Source organism: Symphalangus syndactylus, chromosome 17, assembly GCF_028878055.3.
Source record: "Symphalangus syndactylus isolate Jambi chromosome 17, NHGRI_mSymSyn1-v2.1_pri, whole genome shotgun sequence".
Taxonomy (NCBI): Eukaryota; Metazoa; Chordata; class Mammalia; order Primates; family Hylobatidae; genus Symphalangus; species Symphalangus syndactylus.
Window position 1 is genome coordinate 13,559,167 of NC_072439.2, and position 15,295 is coordinate 13,574,461.

The 15,295-nt window shown below is 48.9% G+C and overlaps 1 protein-coding gene across 10 annotated transcripts in view; it reads right to left on the minus strand.

The window, feature by feature from the left end:
* Positions 1-15,295, minus strand: part of ZFR2 (zinc finger RNA binding protein 2) — a 71,308-nt gene that overhangs the window by 38,659 nt on the left and 17,354 nt on the right. Inside the window, exon 2 of one of the 10 annotated variants that reach the window (XM_055250420.2) lies at positions 13,886-14,696. The exons of the other annotated variants lie outside the window; for them this stretch is intronic. Within the exon in view, the coding sequence (XP_055106395.1) occupies positions 14,534-14,696 (163 nt within the window). The 3' untranslated portion in view covers positions 13,886-14,533. Of the gene's footprint in view, positions 1-13,885; positions 14,697-15,295 lie in introns of those variants that run through there. 10 annotated transcript variants of the gene reach the window in all.

Sequence of the window (15,295 nt, forward strand, 5' to 3'; positions counted from 1 at the left end):
CTTCTTTTTTATGACAAAATATTTCAAACCTAGAACCACCTAACAAAGGCATATCACTGAGATAGGTAAGTGCAAATGTTTGGCTGCATTTGTGTTAGAGCTTATCGTTTAAATACATAGAGAGAATTGAAGCCCCACCTGGATCCTATTCCTTTTTCTTCCTCCCTAGGGTTGGTGGCTGTCTTGTCTAATCATGATTCTTAGACTTTTACTACATATGTTTGAAGGTTTTGTTTGTTTGTTTCAGAGATGGGGCTCGCTTTGTGCCCAGGCTGGATGGAGTGCAATGGCGCCATCATAGTTCACTGCAGCCTCTAACTCCTGGGCTCCATATGAATCTATACAACACAGTGTTGTGTTTTTCAGTTACATGTGTGCCAAATGATGTTCTTATTGTGCATCTCACCCTGCAACTTGCTTCACTTGCCTGGCAAACCTTGTCTGAAATGTACTGATACGAGTCCACACAGTTCACTGATTTTAACTCCTTCTTCCCTACGCTGTCCTCCTACCTGGACAAAGGGTCCTCTGCCCAGGCCCTGCATCTTAGAGTTTCATCACGCAGTACAGAAGCACCAGCCACATGTGGCTGAGCTCTTTTTTGTTTGCTTATTTTACTTTTTTTTGAGATAGTCTTGCTCTGTCGCCCACGCTGGAGTGAAATGGTGTGATCTCGGCTCACAGCAACCTCTGCCCCTCGGGTTCAAGCAATTCTCCCACCTCAGCCTCCCAAGTAGCTGAGATTATAGGCACATACCATCATGCCCGGCTAATTTTTGTATTTTTGTAGAGATGAGGTTTCACCATGTTGGCCAGGCTGGTCTTGAACTCCCAACCTCAGGTGATCCACCCGTCTCAGCCTCCCGAAGTGTTGGGATTACAGGCATGAGCCACTGCGCCTGGCTTGATTGTTTTAGATATGAGGTCTTGCTCTGTCGGTCAGGCTGGAGTGCAGTGACGTGATCATAGCTCACTGTAGCCTCAAAACTCCCAGGCTCAAGTGATCCTCCTGCCTCAGCTTCCCAAGAAGCTGGGACCACAGGCATGCTCCATCACACAAGGCTAATTTTCTTTTCTTGGGGTAGAGATGGGGTCTTGCTATGTTGCCCAGGATGACCTCCAACTCCTGGCCTTATGCGATCCTCCTGCTTCAGCCTCCCAAAGTGCGGGGATTACAGGCCTAAGCCAGGCTGAGCACTTAAAATATGGCTCGTGCAGCTAAGGAACAGAATGTGAAATTTTAAAATTTGTTTCATTTTAGTTAATTTAGATTTTGATGGCCACGCATGGCTAGTGGTGACCGGGGGCCAGCATGGATCTAGGTCACGCCGGTCACTGCACAGATCACAAACACACACACACGTGTGCATGAGTGAAGAAGCACATGGTGACTCGGTGCCTTGTTCGCTCTAGGTTGGCCACGGTTCAGGCCCCGGGAGACCCAGGCCCCATCTCTGGCTCTACGCCATGAAGGCAAAAGGCGACCACGCCAGAATGCTTGCAGAGTTTGAGGATTCTGCCTCCCAACTGCAGAGAGAGCTCCAACGTGGCTTCAGAGTGCAAGGAGGGTCGAGGAAAGACCACCCCCTTCGCAAACCCTCCTGTTGGGAACACAGCCGGCAACGGGTCTTGGAGAGGAGGCCTCACTCCTCAGCAGGGCCATGGGGCCGTGGCCTTCCCTTCTGTGGGTCTGATTTGTGGTCTCAGATGCACCCATGGATCCGTGTGTTCAAAGCATGGTTCTGGGCAGCTGAGGAGCATTTTGTAATATGAAATAATCCACAGGTCAGGTGCGGTGGCTCACCCCTGTAATACAGCGCCTTGGGAGGCCAAGGTGAGAGGACTGCTGGAGTCCAGGAGTTCGAGACCAGCCTGGGCAACATAGCCAGACCCTGTCCCTACAAAAAATAAAAAAAAATATTAGCCGGGTGTGGTGGAGTGCCTGTAGTCCCAGCTACTCGGGAGGTTGAGGTGGGAGGATCACTTGAGCCCAGGAGTTTGAGGCTGCAGTGAGCCATGATTGCACCAGCGTACTCCAGCCTGGGCCACAGAGCTGGACACTGTATCGAGACAGAGTCTCACTCTGTTGCCCAGGCTGGAGCGCAGTGTCACAATCTTGGCTCACTGCAACCTCCACCTCCCAGTTTCAAGCAATTCTCGTGCCTCAGCCTCCCAAGTAGCTAGGATTACAAGTGTGAGCCACCGTACCTGGCCAAAATCCATAATACTCTTAAACTTGTAGGTCTGATGTGTCACAGGTGAAGCAGAGTGACTTTTTTTTTCTTTTTTTGAGATAGGGTCTGGCTCTGTCACCCAGGCTGGAGTGCAGTGGCATGATCATACCTCACTGCAGCCTCCAACTCCTGGGATTAAGAGATCCTTCCACCTCAACCTCCTGAGTAGCTGGGACTACAGGCGTGCACCACCATGCCTAGCTAATTTTTTTATTTTTTGTAGAGATGGGGGTCTTGCTGTGTTGGCCAGGCTGGTCTTGAACTCATGAGTTCAAGTGATCCGCCCGCCTCAGCTTCCCAAAGCACAGGAATTACAGGCGTGAGTCACTGCGCCTGGCCAGAGTAACCCTACCACAGCAACTAGAGAGACCCTGGGCATTAGAATTGCAAAATGATGTTTGGAAAATGTTAGACAGCATGCAATTCAATTTTTAAAGCAAAGAAACCCTGTAGCTGTATATAATTTTGATATAAAAACTTGAGTCATTACATTATCTTTTCCATTTTGCCTGAAAAAATAACAGCTTTATTGAGATGTAATTCATTTCCCGTAGAATTCAGCCATTTAAAGTATAAAATGTAGTGGCTTTTAGTATATTCACAGAGTTGTACAATTGTCACTTCAATGCATTTCAGAACATTTTTTTTTCTTTTCTTTTCTTTTTTTTGAGACGGAGTTTTGTTCTTGTGGTCCTGGCTGGAGTGCAGGGGCACGATCTCAGCTCACTGCAATCTCCGCCCCCAGGGTCCAAGTGCTTCTCCTGCCTCAGCCTCTCGAGTAGCTGGGATTGTAGGTGCACGCCACCAAACCCAGCTAATTTTTTGTATTTTTAGTAGAGATGGGGTTTCACCATGTTGGTCATGCTGGTCTCGAACTCCTGACCACAGGTGATCCACCTGCCTTAGCATCCCAAAGTGCTGGGATTACAGGTGTGAGCCACCGTGCCTGGCCCATTTCAGAACATTTCATGACCCCACAATGAAACCACAGCAGAAGGGAAGATGTAATGGTGCAGCCATTGTGGAAACAGTCTGGCAGTTGCTCGAAAGTTAAATCTAGAATTATCTCATGACCTAGCAATTCCACTCCTAGGTTCCTACTCAAAGGAAAAGAAAGCAGAGGCTCAAGAAGGTATTTTACAGCAATGTTCACAGCAGCACTGTTCACAGTGGCTAAAAGGTAGGTGCAACCCAACCGTCCATCAGTGGATAAATGGGCTGGGCGCAGTGACTCACGCCTGTGATCCCAGCACTTCGGGAGGCCGAGGTGGGCGGATCACTTGAGGTCAGTAGTTCGAGACCAGCCTGGCCAACATGGTGAAACCCCCGTCTCTACTAAAAATACAAAAAATAGCTGGGCCTGGTGGGGCGTGCATGTAATCCCAGCTACTCAAGAGGCTGAGTTGGGAGGATTGCTTGAACCCAGGAAGCGGAGGTTGCAGTGAATTGCTATTGCACCACTGCACTCCAGCCTGGGAGACAGAGCAAGACTGTCTGAAAAAAATTGAATGAATGAACATAACATGGTCCATCCACACAATGAAATATGACTTGGCTTTAAAGAGAAAACAAGTCCTGGCCGGGCACGGTGGCTCACGCCTGTAATCCCAGCACTTTGGGAGGCCGAGTCAGGCGGATCACGAGGTCAGGAGATCGAGACCATCCTGGCTAACACGGTGAAACCCTGTCTCTACTAAAAATACAAAAAGAAATTAGCCAGGCATGGTAGCGGGTGCCTGTAGTCCCAGCTACTCAGGAGGCTGAGGCAGGAGAATGGCATGAACCTGGGAGGCGGAGCTTGCAGTGAGCCGAGATCACGCGACTGCACCCCAGCCTGGGCGACAGAGCGAGACTCTGTCTCAAAAAAAAAAAAAAAGAAAAAGAAAACAAGTCCTGACATCGGCTACAGGGTAGATGAACCGTGAGGACGTCACGCTCAGTGAGAGAAGCCAGGCACAGAAGGACAAATCCTGTGTGGTTCCACTCCTAGGAGGTCCCTAGAGGTGTCAGATTCACAGAGACAGAAAGTAAGATGGAGGGGTGGCGGGGCTGGGGAGGGGAAGGGGAGTGTTTCACAGGGACAGAGCTTCAGTTTGGGAAGATGAGAAAGTTCTAGAGATGGATGGTGGTGACGGCTGCCCAACCACGTGAATGTGCTTAATGCCACTGAACTATGCACTTATTAATAAAACGGTAAAACTGGTCAATTTTATGTTATCTAGATTTTATCATAATAAAAAGCAAAGAAACCTCATATCCACTACTAATCACTTCCCCTCTCCACCCATCTATCTTGCCTTTTAATGTTAATAGAAATTTCTGAATATTATAGGAAAGTAACTTTTAAAAAAACATACAAATGAAGTTAACTTTTCAATGTTTTACTTTTTTTTTTTTTTTTTTTTTTTGAGACGAAGTCTCGCTCTGTCACCCACACTGGAGTGCAGTGGTGTGATCTCAGCTCACTGCAACCTCCACCTCCCGGGTTCAAGTGATTCTCCTGTCTTGGCCTCTGGAGTATCTGGGATTACAGGCACCTGCCACCACACCTGGCTAATTTTTGTATTTTTGGTAGAGACGGGGTTTCCACCATGTTGGCCAGGCTGATCTCGAACTCCTGACCTCAAGTGATCCACCCGCCTCGGCCTCCAAAAGTGCTGGGATTACATGTGTGAGCCACTGCGCCCAGCCCAATGTTTTATATTTAAATTGCATTTACGATGAAGACATTTAATTTTTGCAAATTTGTAGTTTAATGGCGTCTTGTGGTTGAATCCTTTAGATGAGTCTTTCTCAATTGGGGTTCCAGCAGAGAACGAGGCCTGGTACCCAGAGGCCTCCACGTGGGGAAGGAATTCCTCTCCCTCCCTGGAGTCTGGAATGGAGCTCCCTGTGGTCCACCCCCCCAGAGACTCAGTCTCTGCAGCCAGCGTCTGTGCTCTGCAGTTTCCAGGCAGAACCCTGATTGGGAAAGGAGGCTGCAGGGTTGCCCCAGGTGGCCATGGCCAAGTACCACAGCTGGGTGGCTTCAGCAACAGAGACTTATTTATTCTCCCACAGTTCTGGAGCCTGGATGTCCTAGATCAAGGTGTCGGCAGGTCCGGTCCCTCTGTGGCTTGCAGACGGCGGTCTTTGCCCTGTGTCCTCATGTGCTTGTCCCTCTGTGTGTGTCTGTGTTCTAATCTCCTTTTCTTGTAGGGATCCCAGTCAGATTGGATTAGGGCCCATTCTGCATTGGGCTAAATTGATTAAGTTGAATTCATTTCAACTTAATTCCCTCTTCAAAGACCCTGGCTCTCCAACTGCACCCTAGGCTGGGCAACATAGTGAGACCCTGTCTCCACAAGAGAAAAAAAAATTTATTACAAAAGTATAAAGGGGGCCCAGTCATGGTGCCTCACACCTGGAATCCCAGCACTTTGGGAGGCTGAGGCAGGAAGATGGCTTGACCCCAGGAGTTTGAGGCCAGCCTGGGCAACACAGGGCTACCCTATCTCTATTAAAGAAGAAAATTAAAAAAAAAGAAAAAAGAAAAGGTAAAACTGCAACATGGTCCCTACAAGGTCACACCTTTGTAATCCCAGCACTTTGGGAGGCTAAGGCAGGAGGACTGCTTGAGCCCAGGAGTTTGAGACCAGCCTGGGCAACATGACAAAACCCCATCTTTACACATACACAACAAAAATTAGCCAGGCGTGGTGGTGTGCACCTGTACTTCCAGCTACTCAAGAGGCTGAGGAAGGAGGATCACTTGAGCCCAGGAGGTCAAGGCTACAGTGAGCCATGATCACACCACTGCACTCCAGCCTGGGAAACAGAGTGAGATCCTGTCTCAAAAAAAGAAAAGAAAAGAAAAAAACTAAAAATAAGTGAAGACCCTATCTCCAAATCCAGGCATATTCAGAGGTACTGAGGGTTAGGACTTCAACACAGGAATGTGTGGGAGAAGGGCGCGGATTCAGCCCCTGATGGCTGCTTCAGGTCATGTCCATAACACACTCAAATGATATGGAAATCTTTTTTTTTTTTTTTTTTTTCTGAGACAGAGTCTTGCTCTGTCACCGAGGCTGGAGTGCAGTGGCACAATCTTGGCTCACTGCAACCTCTGCCCCCCAGGTTCAAGTGATTCTCCAGCTTCAGCCTCCCAAGTAGCTGGGACTAAAAGCATGTGCCACCATGCCTGGCTAATTTTTGTATTTTTAATAAAGATGGTTTCGCCATATTGGCCAGGCTGGTCTCGAACTCCTGACCTCAGGTGATCTGCCCACCTCAGCCTCCCAAAGTGCTGGGATTACAGGTGTGAGCCACTGCACCTGGCCTATATAGAAATCTTAATTACACAAACATCATTAATGCTGAAATTAAGGCACAGAAAATAAATGTTATGGAACATATAATTATTTACGGATGAGTATGTTTTCGTTTTATTTAAGACATCCAAACATCACCAGCCCATCGACAGAATGCCCAGACATGCACAAAAATACTGTCGCCCCTGGATGTCCGTGGGAGATTAGTTCCAGGACCCCCCAGTGGATGCCAAAATCTTCGGATGCTCAAGACCCTGATATAGAAGGGTGTAGTGGCCGGGCGTGGTGGCTCACACCTGTAATCCCAGCACTTTGAGAGGCTGAGGCTGGTGGATCACCTGAGGTCAGGAGTTCGAGACCAGCCTGACCAACATGGTGAAACCCCGCCTCTACTAAAATAGATAAATACAAGATATAAAAAGCTGTAGAATGTGCACATAGCTTCCTGTATACATTAAATCATCCCTAGATTACTTGACACCTAACGCAATGCCTGCACATTACTTCATTTGTGTGGATTCAACACGGTACTTGGCGTGTGGCAAATTTAAGCTTTGCTTTTTGAAATTTGGTGGATTTTTCCAAGTATTTTATTTTATTTTATATTTCTAGAGACAGGTTCTCACCCCAGACTCCCAGCTGGAGGGCAGCAGCGTGATCATAGCTCACTGCAGCCTCAAATTTCTGCGCTCACGCATTCCTCCCATCTGAGCCTCCTGAGTAGTTGAGGCTATAGGCACATGTGACCATGTCCAGCTAATGTTTTTTAAATTTTTAGTAGAGACGAGGTCTTGCTCTTTTGCCTAGGTTGGTCTCAAACTCTTGGGATCAGGTGACCCTCCCACCTCAGCCTCTCCAGTAGCTGCGACTACAGGTGTGCACCCACATCTGACCATTTTTCCAAACATATATATATGTATGTGTGTGTGTGTGTGTGTGTGTGTATATATATATATACATATGTATATATATGTATATATGTGTATATGTGTATATATGTATATATGTGTATATATGTATATATATACATATGTATATATGTGTATATATGTATATATACATATGTATATGTGCATATATATATACATATGTATATATGTGTATATATGTATATATATGTATATATACATATGTATATGTGTATATATATACATATGTATATATGTGTATATATGTATATATACATATGTATATATGTGTATATATGTATATATACATATGTATATGTGTATATATGTATATATACATATGTATATGTGTATATATGTATATATGTGTATATATGTATATATACATATGTATATGTGTATATATGTATATATACATATGTATATGTGTATATATGTATATATACATATGTATATGTGTATATATGTATATATACATATGTATATGTGTATATATGTATATATACATATGTATATGTGTATATATGTATATATACATATGTATATGTGTATATATACATATGTATATGTGTATATATACATATGTATATGTGTATATATACATATGTATATATGTATATATGTGTATATATATGTATATGTGTGTGTATATATATGTATATATGTATATATATGAGACAGCGTCTCCCTTTGTTGCCCAGGCTGGAGTGCAATGGCATGATCTCAGCTCACTGCAACCTCCACCTCCCAGGTTCAAGCGATTTTCCTTCCTCAGCCTCCCGGGTAGCTGCAATTATAGGTGCCTGCCACGCCCAGGCTAATTTTTGTATTTTTAGTAGAGATGGGGTTTCACCATGTTGGCCAGGCTGTTCTTGAACGCCTGACCTTAGGTGATCCACCCGCCTCAGCCCCCCACAGTGCTAGGATTACAGGCGTGAGCGACTGCGCCTGGCCCGTTTTTCCAAATATTTTTGATCGGCAGTTGGTTGAATCCACAGATGTGGAACCCATGGATAGGGAGGGTCGGCTAATTAAATCCAGCCATCTTTGATGATTTGCCAACTCGAAAAACCACAGCACCACACAGTTTTTGTGTATGTTGTTAGAAAGGTATGTTTGTCCTGGTGAGTGGGACAGAACATACTGTATTTAACTTTAGCGAGCTTAGTTGATAATGCTAAAATATGTAGACATATGGTAGGCAGGCTTCCATCTGTACTTCTGCCCTGGGCCTCCCAAATGTAAAGACTGATTAGTTACATAAGCAGAACATGCATCTTAAAAAAAAAAGACTGTTTACTTGTCTGAAACTGTCCCGATTCATTCACCTTTTTCCCATTTTCCTTACTACATAAGCGGAATGTGCTTCTAAAAGAAGAACAATTGTTTACTTGTTTGAAATGTCACAATTCATTCACTTGTTTTCCTTAATTACATAAGCAGAACATGCATCTACAGAAAAGACTGTTTACTTTGAAAATATCACGATTCATTCGCCTATTATCCTATTGGTGGACATTTATACTATGTATTAGTTATCTCCTGCTGAGTAATAGATTAACCCCACAGAACAACGAGGCTTTAAACACTGTGTCTGTGGATCAGGAATTTGGGACGGGCTTCGGTGGGTTCTGGCTTGGGGTCTTTTATGAGGTTGCCAATAAGAGGTCAGCGGCGGGCAGCAGGATCTGCTTCCAAGATGCCTTCCTCCCAGGGTTGGCAAGTCGGTGCTGATTGTTGGTGGTAGTCCTTGTCCCTCCCATGCGGGCCTTTCCTCGCACGGCTTGCGTGTCCTCACAACATGGCGGCCAGCTTCCTCCAGAGCAAGGGATATGAGGGAGAGCAGGGGAGAGGGAGGCACACACAGCAGGTGAAAGTTGTCCTTGTTATGATGCAGCTTCAGGAATCATTTCATAGAGCCGGGGGCAGGGAGGTGGCTCACACCTGTAATCCCAACTACTTGGGAGGCGGAGGCGGGAGGATCGCGTAAGCCCAGGGGTTCTAGACCAGCCTGGCCAACATGGTGAAAGCCCATCTCTACTAAAAACACAAAAATTAGCCAGGTGTGGTGGCGCGTGCCTGTAATCGCAGCTACTAAGGAGGCTGAAGCAGGAGAATCACTTGAACCCAGGAGGCAGAGGTTGCAGTGAGCTGAGATTGCACTACTGCACTCCAGCCTGGGAACAGAGCAAGACTCCTTCTCAAAAAAAAAAAAAGTATTTTTTGAAAATAAGAATATTTGTAAAAAGGAATCATATAGCATAACTTCTGCCACATTCCATTAATTAGAAGCGAATCACTGAATCTGACCTGCACCCATGGCAAGAGGCTCAGGCCTCACCTTTTGAAGGAAGGCGTAGGGAACAATTTGCAGACCTATTTCTAGACCACCTCACGTTGTTTCCAATCTTTCGCCATTAAAGCAATGCTCTGAGGTTTATTCTAGAGTGGCCTCTTGTCCTGCCTGGGCCCTACACCACCCACAGGCCACTAAGAGTCAACGGCAAAGAGGCCAGGAGAGCTGATCTAGAATCATCAGGATCTACTCCTGCAGCCAGGACCACCCTCTCCTGAGACATACAGGAGAGGGATGGAGTCCAAACCAAGATGGCCAGGAGACAGGATGGGATGGAGACTGGGAGGACACCCACAGGCCCTCTCTTTGGTTTTGTACAATCTACAAGGCTCAAAAAGAGGGTATGATCAGCCCAAGCTACAGTGCAGGGGCAGGGAAATCCAAGTATGATCGCAGCTCTAGAGCCCTTTGGACTGAGACCTGCTGCCTCTTTTGTATAAAAAGCTTTCATGGCCGGGCACAGTGGCTCACGTCTATAATCCCAGTACTTTGGGAGGCTGAGGCAGGCGGATCACCTGAGGTCAGGAGTTCGAGACCAGCCTGGCCAACATGGTGAAAGCCCATCTCTACTAAAAATGCAAAAATTAGCCGGGCATGGTGGTGGGCGCCTGTAATCCCAGCTACTTGGGAGGCTGAGACAGGAGGATCACTTGAACTGGGGAGGTGGAGGTTGCAGTGACCTGAGACTGTGCCATTGCACTCCAGCCTGGGCAATAAGAGCGAAACTCCATCTCAAAAAAAAGCTTTCATGACCAGGTGTGGTGTCTCACACCTGTAATCCCAGCAATTTGGGAGGCCAAGATGGGAGGATCGCTTGAGCCCAGGAGTTTGAGACCAGCCTGGGCAACAAAGCAAGACTCCATCTCCACAAAATAGAAAAATTAGGCATGGTGGTGCACGCCTGAAGTCCCAGCTCCTCAGGAGGCTGAGGCAGGAGGATTTCTTGAGCCCAGTAGGTTGAGATCACACCACTGCACTCCAGCCTGGGACACAGAGCAAGACCCCATCTCTTAAAAACACAAAGTGTTAGGCCGGGCGTGGTGGCTCACGCCTGTAATCCCAGCACTTTGAGAGGCCAAGGGGGGTGGACCACGAGGTCAGGAGATCAAGACCATCCTGGCTAACACAGTGAAACCCCGTCTCTACTAAAAATACATAAAAATTAGCCGGGCATGGTGGCGGGCACCTGTAGTCCCAGCTACTCAGGAGGCTGAGGCAGGAGAATGGCGTGAACCCGTGAGGCAGAGCTTGCAGTGAGCCGAGATCACGCCACTGCACTCCAGCCTGGGTGACAGAGTGAGACTCTGTCTCAAAACAAAACAAAAACCAAACAAACAAAAACACAAAGCATTCAGTACTCGATAGTAAATCATGAGTAGCTTTCTGGGGAGGAAGCTCCATTCTTCTCTGGCTTCCCTGGGTCCTGAGACCTTTGCCCCTCCAACCTGGAGGCCCAGGTGTGCTGAGCAGCACCAGCAGAGGGCTGTGGGGGCAAGTGAACCTCAGGTGGAAGGCTGAGCGGAGTCCTTCAGCCCAGGACCCCAAGGAAGGAGCAGGAACCTGTGGGGCTTTCTCTATCTGCTCCTGCTGTGCCTCCGCACACAGTTTTGTCTCCACCTGGCAGACGCCCTACCTAAGAGGACAGTGGAGCAAGCTGGTCGGTGAACTGGCTCCATGGTGGAGATCAGACAGCCCATGCAGCAGAGGGCAGAGCTTTCCAACTCAGGCACTGCTGACATTTGGGACAACATTGTTCTCTGGGGTGGGGCCATTCTGGGCCCTGAAGGGTGTTGAGCAGCGTCCCCAGCCTCCACCCACTCCATGCCAGGAGCTCCCCCAAGTTGTGACAATGACAAATGTTCCCAGACTCTGCCCAGTTAAGAACCGATGGTCTAGGACAAGCTCAATGCCAGGGCATAGCCTTGTGCAGGTGGACAGAGCCGAAGGCCTTCCTGCCTGGTCCAGCCCATACTCTGGAAGGATCCCCAGGACGTTGTGGGCTAGCCTCTGACTTGGGGTCAGGCTTGAGTCAGCACCATGAAGACAGTGACTAAAAAAGAACAGCTCTTCTCGTAGACAACCCTCAACGGCAACGCTCAGGCACGCTACAGTTTGGAATCCACTGAGCCAGGGCGCAGGGAGGACGGATGCGCGACCAACTTGCAGATGGCTGGACATCCGCTGGCTGAGGGTGGGTCTCAGCATCCCTGCTGACCTGCAGGGCAACTCCCACCGGTTTCAGTGTTACACCCTGTGAACGTCACAGCTAGGAGCAGACTGAGGACCCGTGAGGGCTACAGGGTCAGGGTGACATCAGCCGAGATACCCTTGACCTCGCCGGAGGTCACCAGCCTGTCCCGCCGCTCTGTTGTCTGATGGCAGGAATGGAGTCTCTCTCCTACACAAATAGCAGAGACGCGGGGGGTGAGGCAGGGAAACCCAAGCACCCTCTGGGAGAAGGAGGGGCATGCCAACTGCTCTGAAGACCCCGGAGGCTCCCCCAGAGGCTGGAAAAGGCCCGGGGAAGGGTGCCTGGGATTTCAAAGAGCAGGGGCTCGCTGAGAGGATCGCGGGAGAAATGAGGAGGGCTGGTGGGGTGACTGTCCTGGGTGCTGAGGGACAGAGGTTACCAGGGTGAGGGGTGGTGGGAGGCAGCTCAGGGCTCTCCAGTGCCAGGCAGAACCTGGGTTTTATCCTCAGCCACAAGGAGCCACCTGGGCATCTCATGACAAGCTTTGGCCTGAATTATGTCCCCCCGCCCCCAATTCTTATGTTGAAGCCCTAACCCCAGCATGACTGTATTTGGAGATGAGGCCTTCAGGGAGGGAATGAAGGTTATATGACGTCATCAGGTGGGGACTGATCTGAACAGAACTGGGGTCCTTATAAGAAAAGGAAGAGGCTGGGCACAGTGGCTCACACCTCTAATCCCAGCACTTTGGGAGGCTGAAGCAGGAGGATCACTTGAGCCCAGGAGTTCGACATCAGCCTGGGCAACATACTGAGATCCCATCTCTACGGAAAAACAACAACAAAAAACAAACATACAAAAAAAAAACCACACTGTGTGCCTGTGGATACTTGGGAGGCTGAGGTGGGAGGCTCGATTAAGCTCAGGAGATTGAGGCTGCAGTGAGCTGTGATCTCACCACTGCACTCCAACCTGGGTGACAGGGCACTCTTTAAAAAAACAAAAAAAAAAAGAGAAAGAGACACCGGGGGTACACATGGACAGAGAAAAAGCCACAGGAGGATGCTGTGAGGAGGTGGCCATCTGCAAGCCAAGGAGAGAGCCCTCACCAGAAACCACCCCCTGCTGGCACCTTGATCTCACACTTCTGGCCTCCAGAACAGGGAGAAAATAAATTTTGTTTAAGCCCCTGTCTGTGGTATTGTTAGGGCAGCCCAGCCGACCAAGACAGCGGGAGGGGAGCAGTTAGAGGGAAGGCCTGTTAAGGACACGAGACACACAGGTGCCACAACTATAGGGGGTGATGGACAGGGGGACAGAACACATGCACCATCATGTCACCTGCAGGAAAGCACAGACAAAGCCAGCTCTCAGCAGTGTAGGGCTTTACAAACACCTAAAACAGGGCCTGGGAACAGCCAAGAGTAATACGTGTTTGGTGACTGTGACCAACACAGTGACCATGACTCAGGAAGGGAACACTTGGCCTGCCTCATCTCAAGTCATTGCTTGTGACCCCAGAAGCCACCAACACATGCAAATGCATGCACACACATGGGCATGCACACACTGCTGTTCCATTCCACTAAGCACACTTACACAAGGAAGTGGAGCATGGGCTTTGTCTCCAATGGGGCAGCCCACATCTTCATGGGTCTCACACCCACTCTCAGGGGAGACCATAGCCTGGCAGAGCCCAGAATTTAAGGGAGGAAGGAAGGGACAGAAGGGTTTTTAAAATGGAGTTAGCCATGTATGGCCAAATCCGGCCTGCCTATTTTTGTACAGTCCCAAGCTAAGAATGGTTTTTATACTTTTAAGTGACTGGAAAAAGTTAAAAGGGTAATAATACTTCATGGCATGTGAAAAATTACATGAAATTCACATTTCAGTGTCCAAAAAATAAAGTTTTATTGGCACACAGCCAAGCCCACTGGATGACGCATTGTCCATGGCTCATCTTGCGATACAATGGCAGGGTTCACTAATGTGACAGACATGGTGTGGCTCACAAATTTTCAAAGATATTCACTATGTGGCTCTTTACAGAAAAGTTCTGTTGACCTCTGACTCAAAGCAACAATCATTTATTTCACTTGTGATTCTGCAGGCGGGGATCAGCTGGGCAGCTCTCCTGGCCAGGCAGGGCTCATCTGGTTGGCTCTTCTGGCCAAGGCAGGGTTCAGCTGGGTGGCAATCCTGGCGGAGGTGGGGCTCAGCTAGGTGGCTCTCCTGGCCAGGTGGGGCTCAGCTGGGTGGCTCTCCTGGCTGAGGCGGGGCTCAGCTGGGTGGCTCTCCTGGCTGAGGCGGGGCTCAGCTGGGTGGCTCTCCTGGCTGAGGCAGGGCTCAGCTGGGTGGCTTTCCTGGCTGAGGTGGGGTTCAGCTGGGTGGCAATCCTGGTGGAGGTGGGCCTCAGCTAGGTGGCTCTCCTGACCATGGCTGGGCTTCTCTGCCCCTGGAGAGCAGCTACCTGTTGGATGGGGCACTGTGGCTCTTCTTGTATCTCCTCCTCCGGCAGGCCAGCCTTGGGTCCTTCACCAGGCAGGGTCCCACCACAAGATGGAGCAGATGCAGGCAAGGCCTTTTAAGCTTGGGCTCAGGGCAGTCACAACGTCACTTCCACTGCAGCCAACTGTCCAAGGCAGGGCACAAGGAAGCCCAGATGCAAGGGCCGGGAGAGTGGTCTCCACTTCTGGACTAGAAGAGTAGCAAGGACATGGTGGGAAGGGCATGGATATAAGGGTGGATGAAGGATGAAGGCATTTTGGCAACAATCTGCCACATCGTGGTTTCAGGAACTGAGCCAGCAAAAACACAGCTCCTGGGAAGAATGCCCCACAGCATGACTCATACAGACACCAAAACCCAGGCAGCCCAGGGCAGTGGTTCTCCAAGAGGGCAGATTTTGCCCCCAGGAGACACTGGGTGATGTCCGAGGACATCTGTGGTTGTCACCTCTTGGGGGAGCTCCTGGCATGGAGTGCGTGGAGGCCAAGGACACTGCTCAGCACCCTGCAGTGCCCAGAATGACTTCACTGTAGAGAATAATCCAGCCTCAAATGTCAAAAGCGCTGCTGTTGGCCAGGATCACACCTGTAATCCCAGCACTTCGGGAGGATCACTTGAGCCCAGGAGTTGGAGACCAGCCTGGGCAATACAATGAGACCCCATCTCTTAAAAACTGCTGCTGTTGAGAAACTCAGATCTGGGAAGGACAGGCTGGGGTCCCTGGGGCTGGGGACTAGGGATTAGAGCCTAGCTCTGCAGATGGTCGGCAGCCGACATTACTGCTTCTG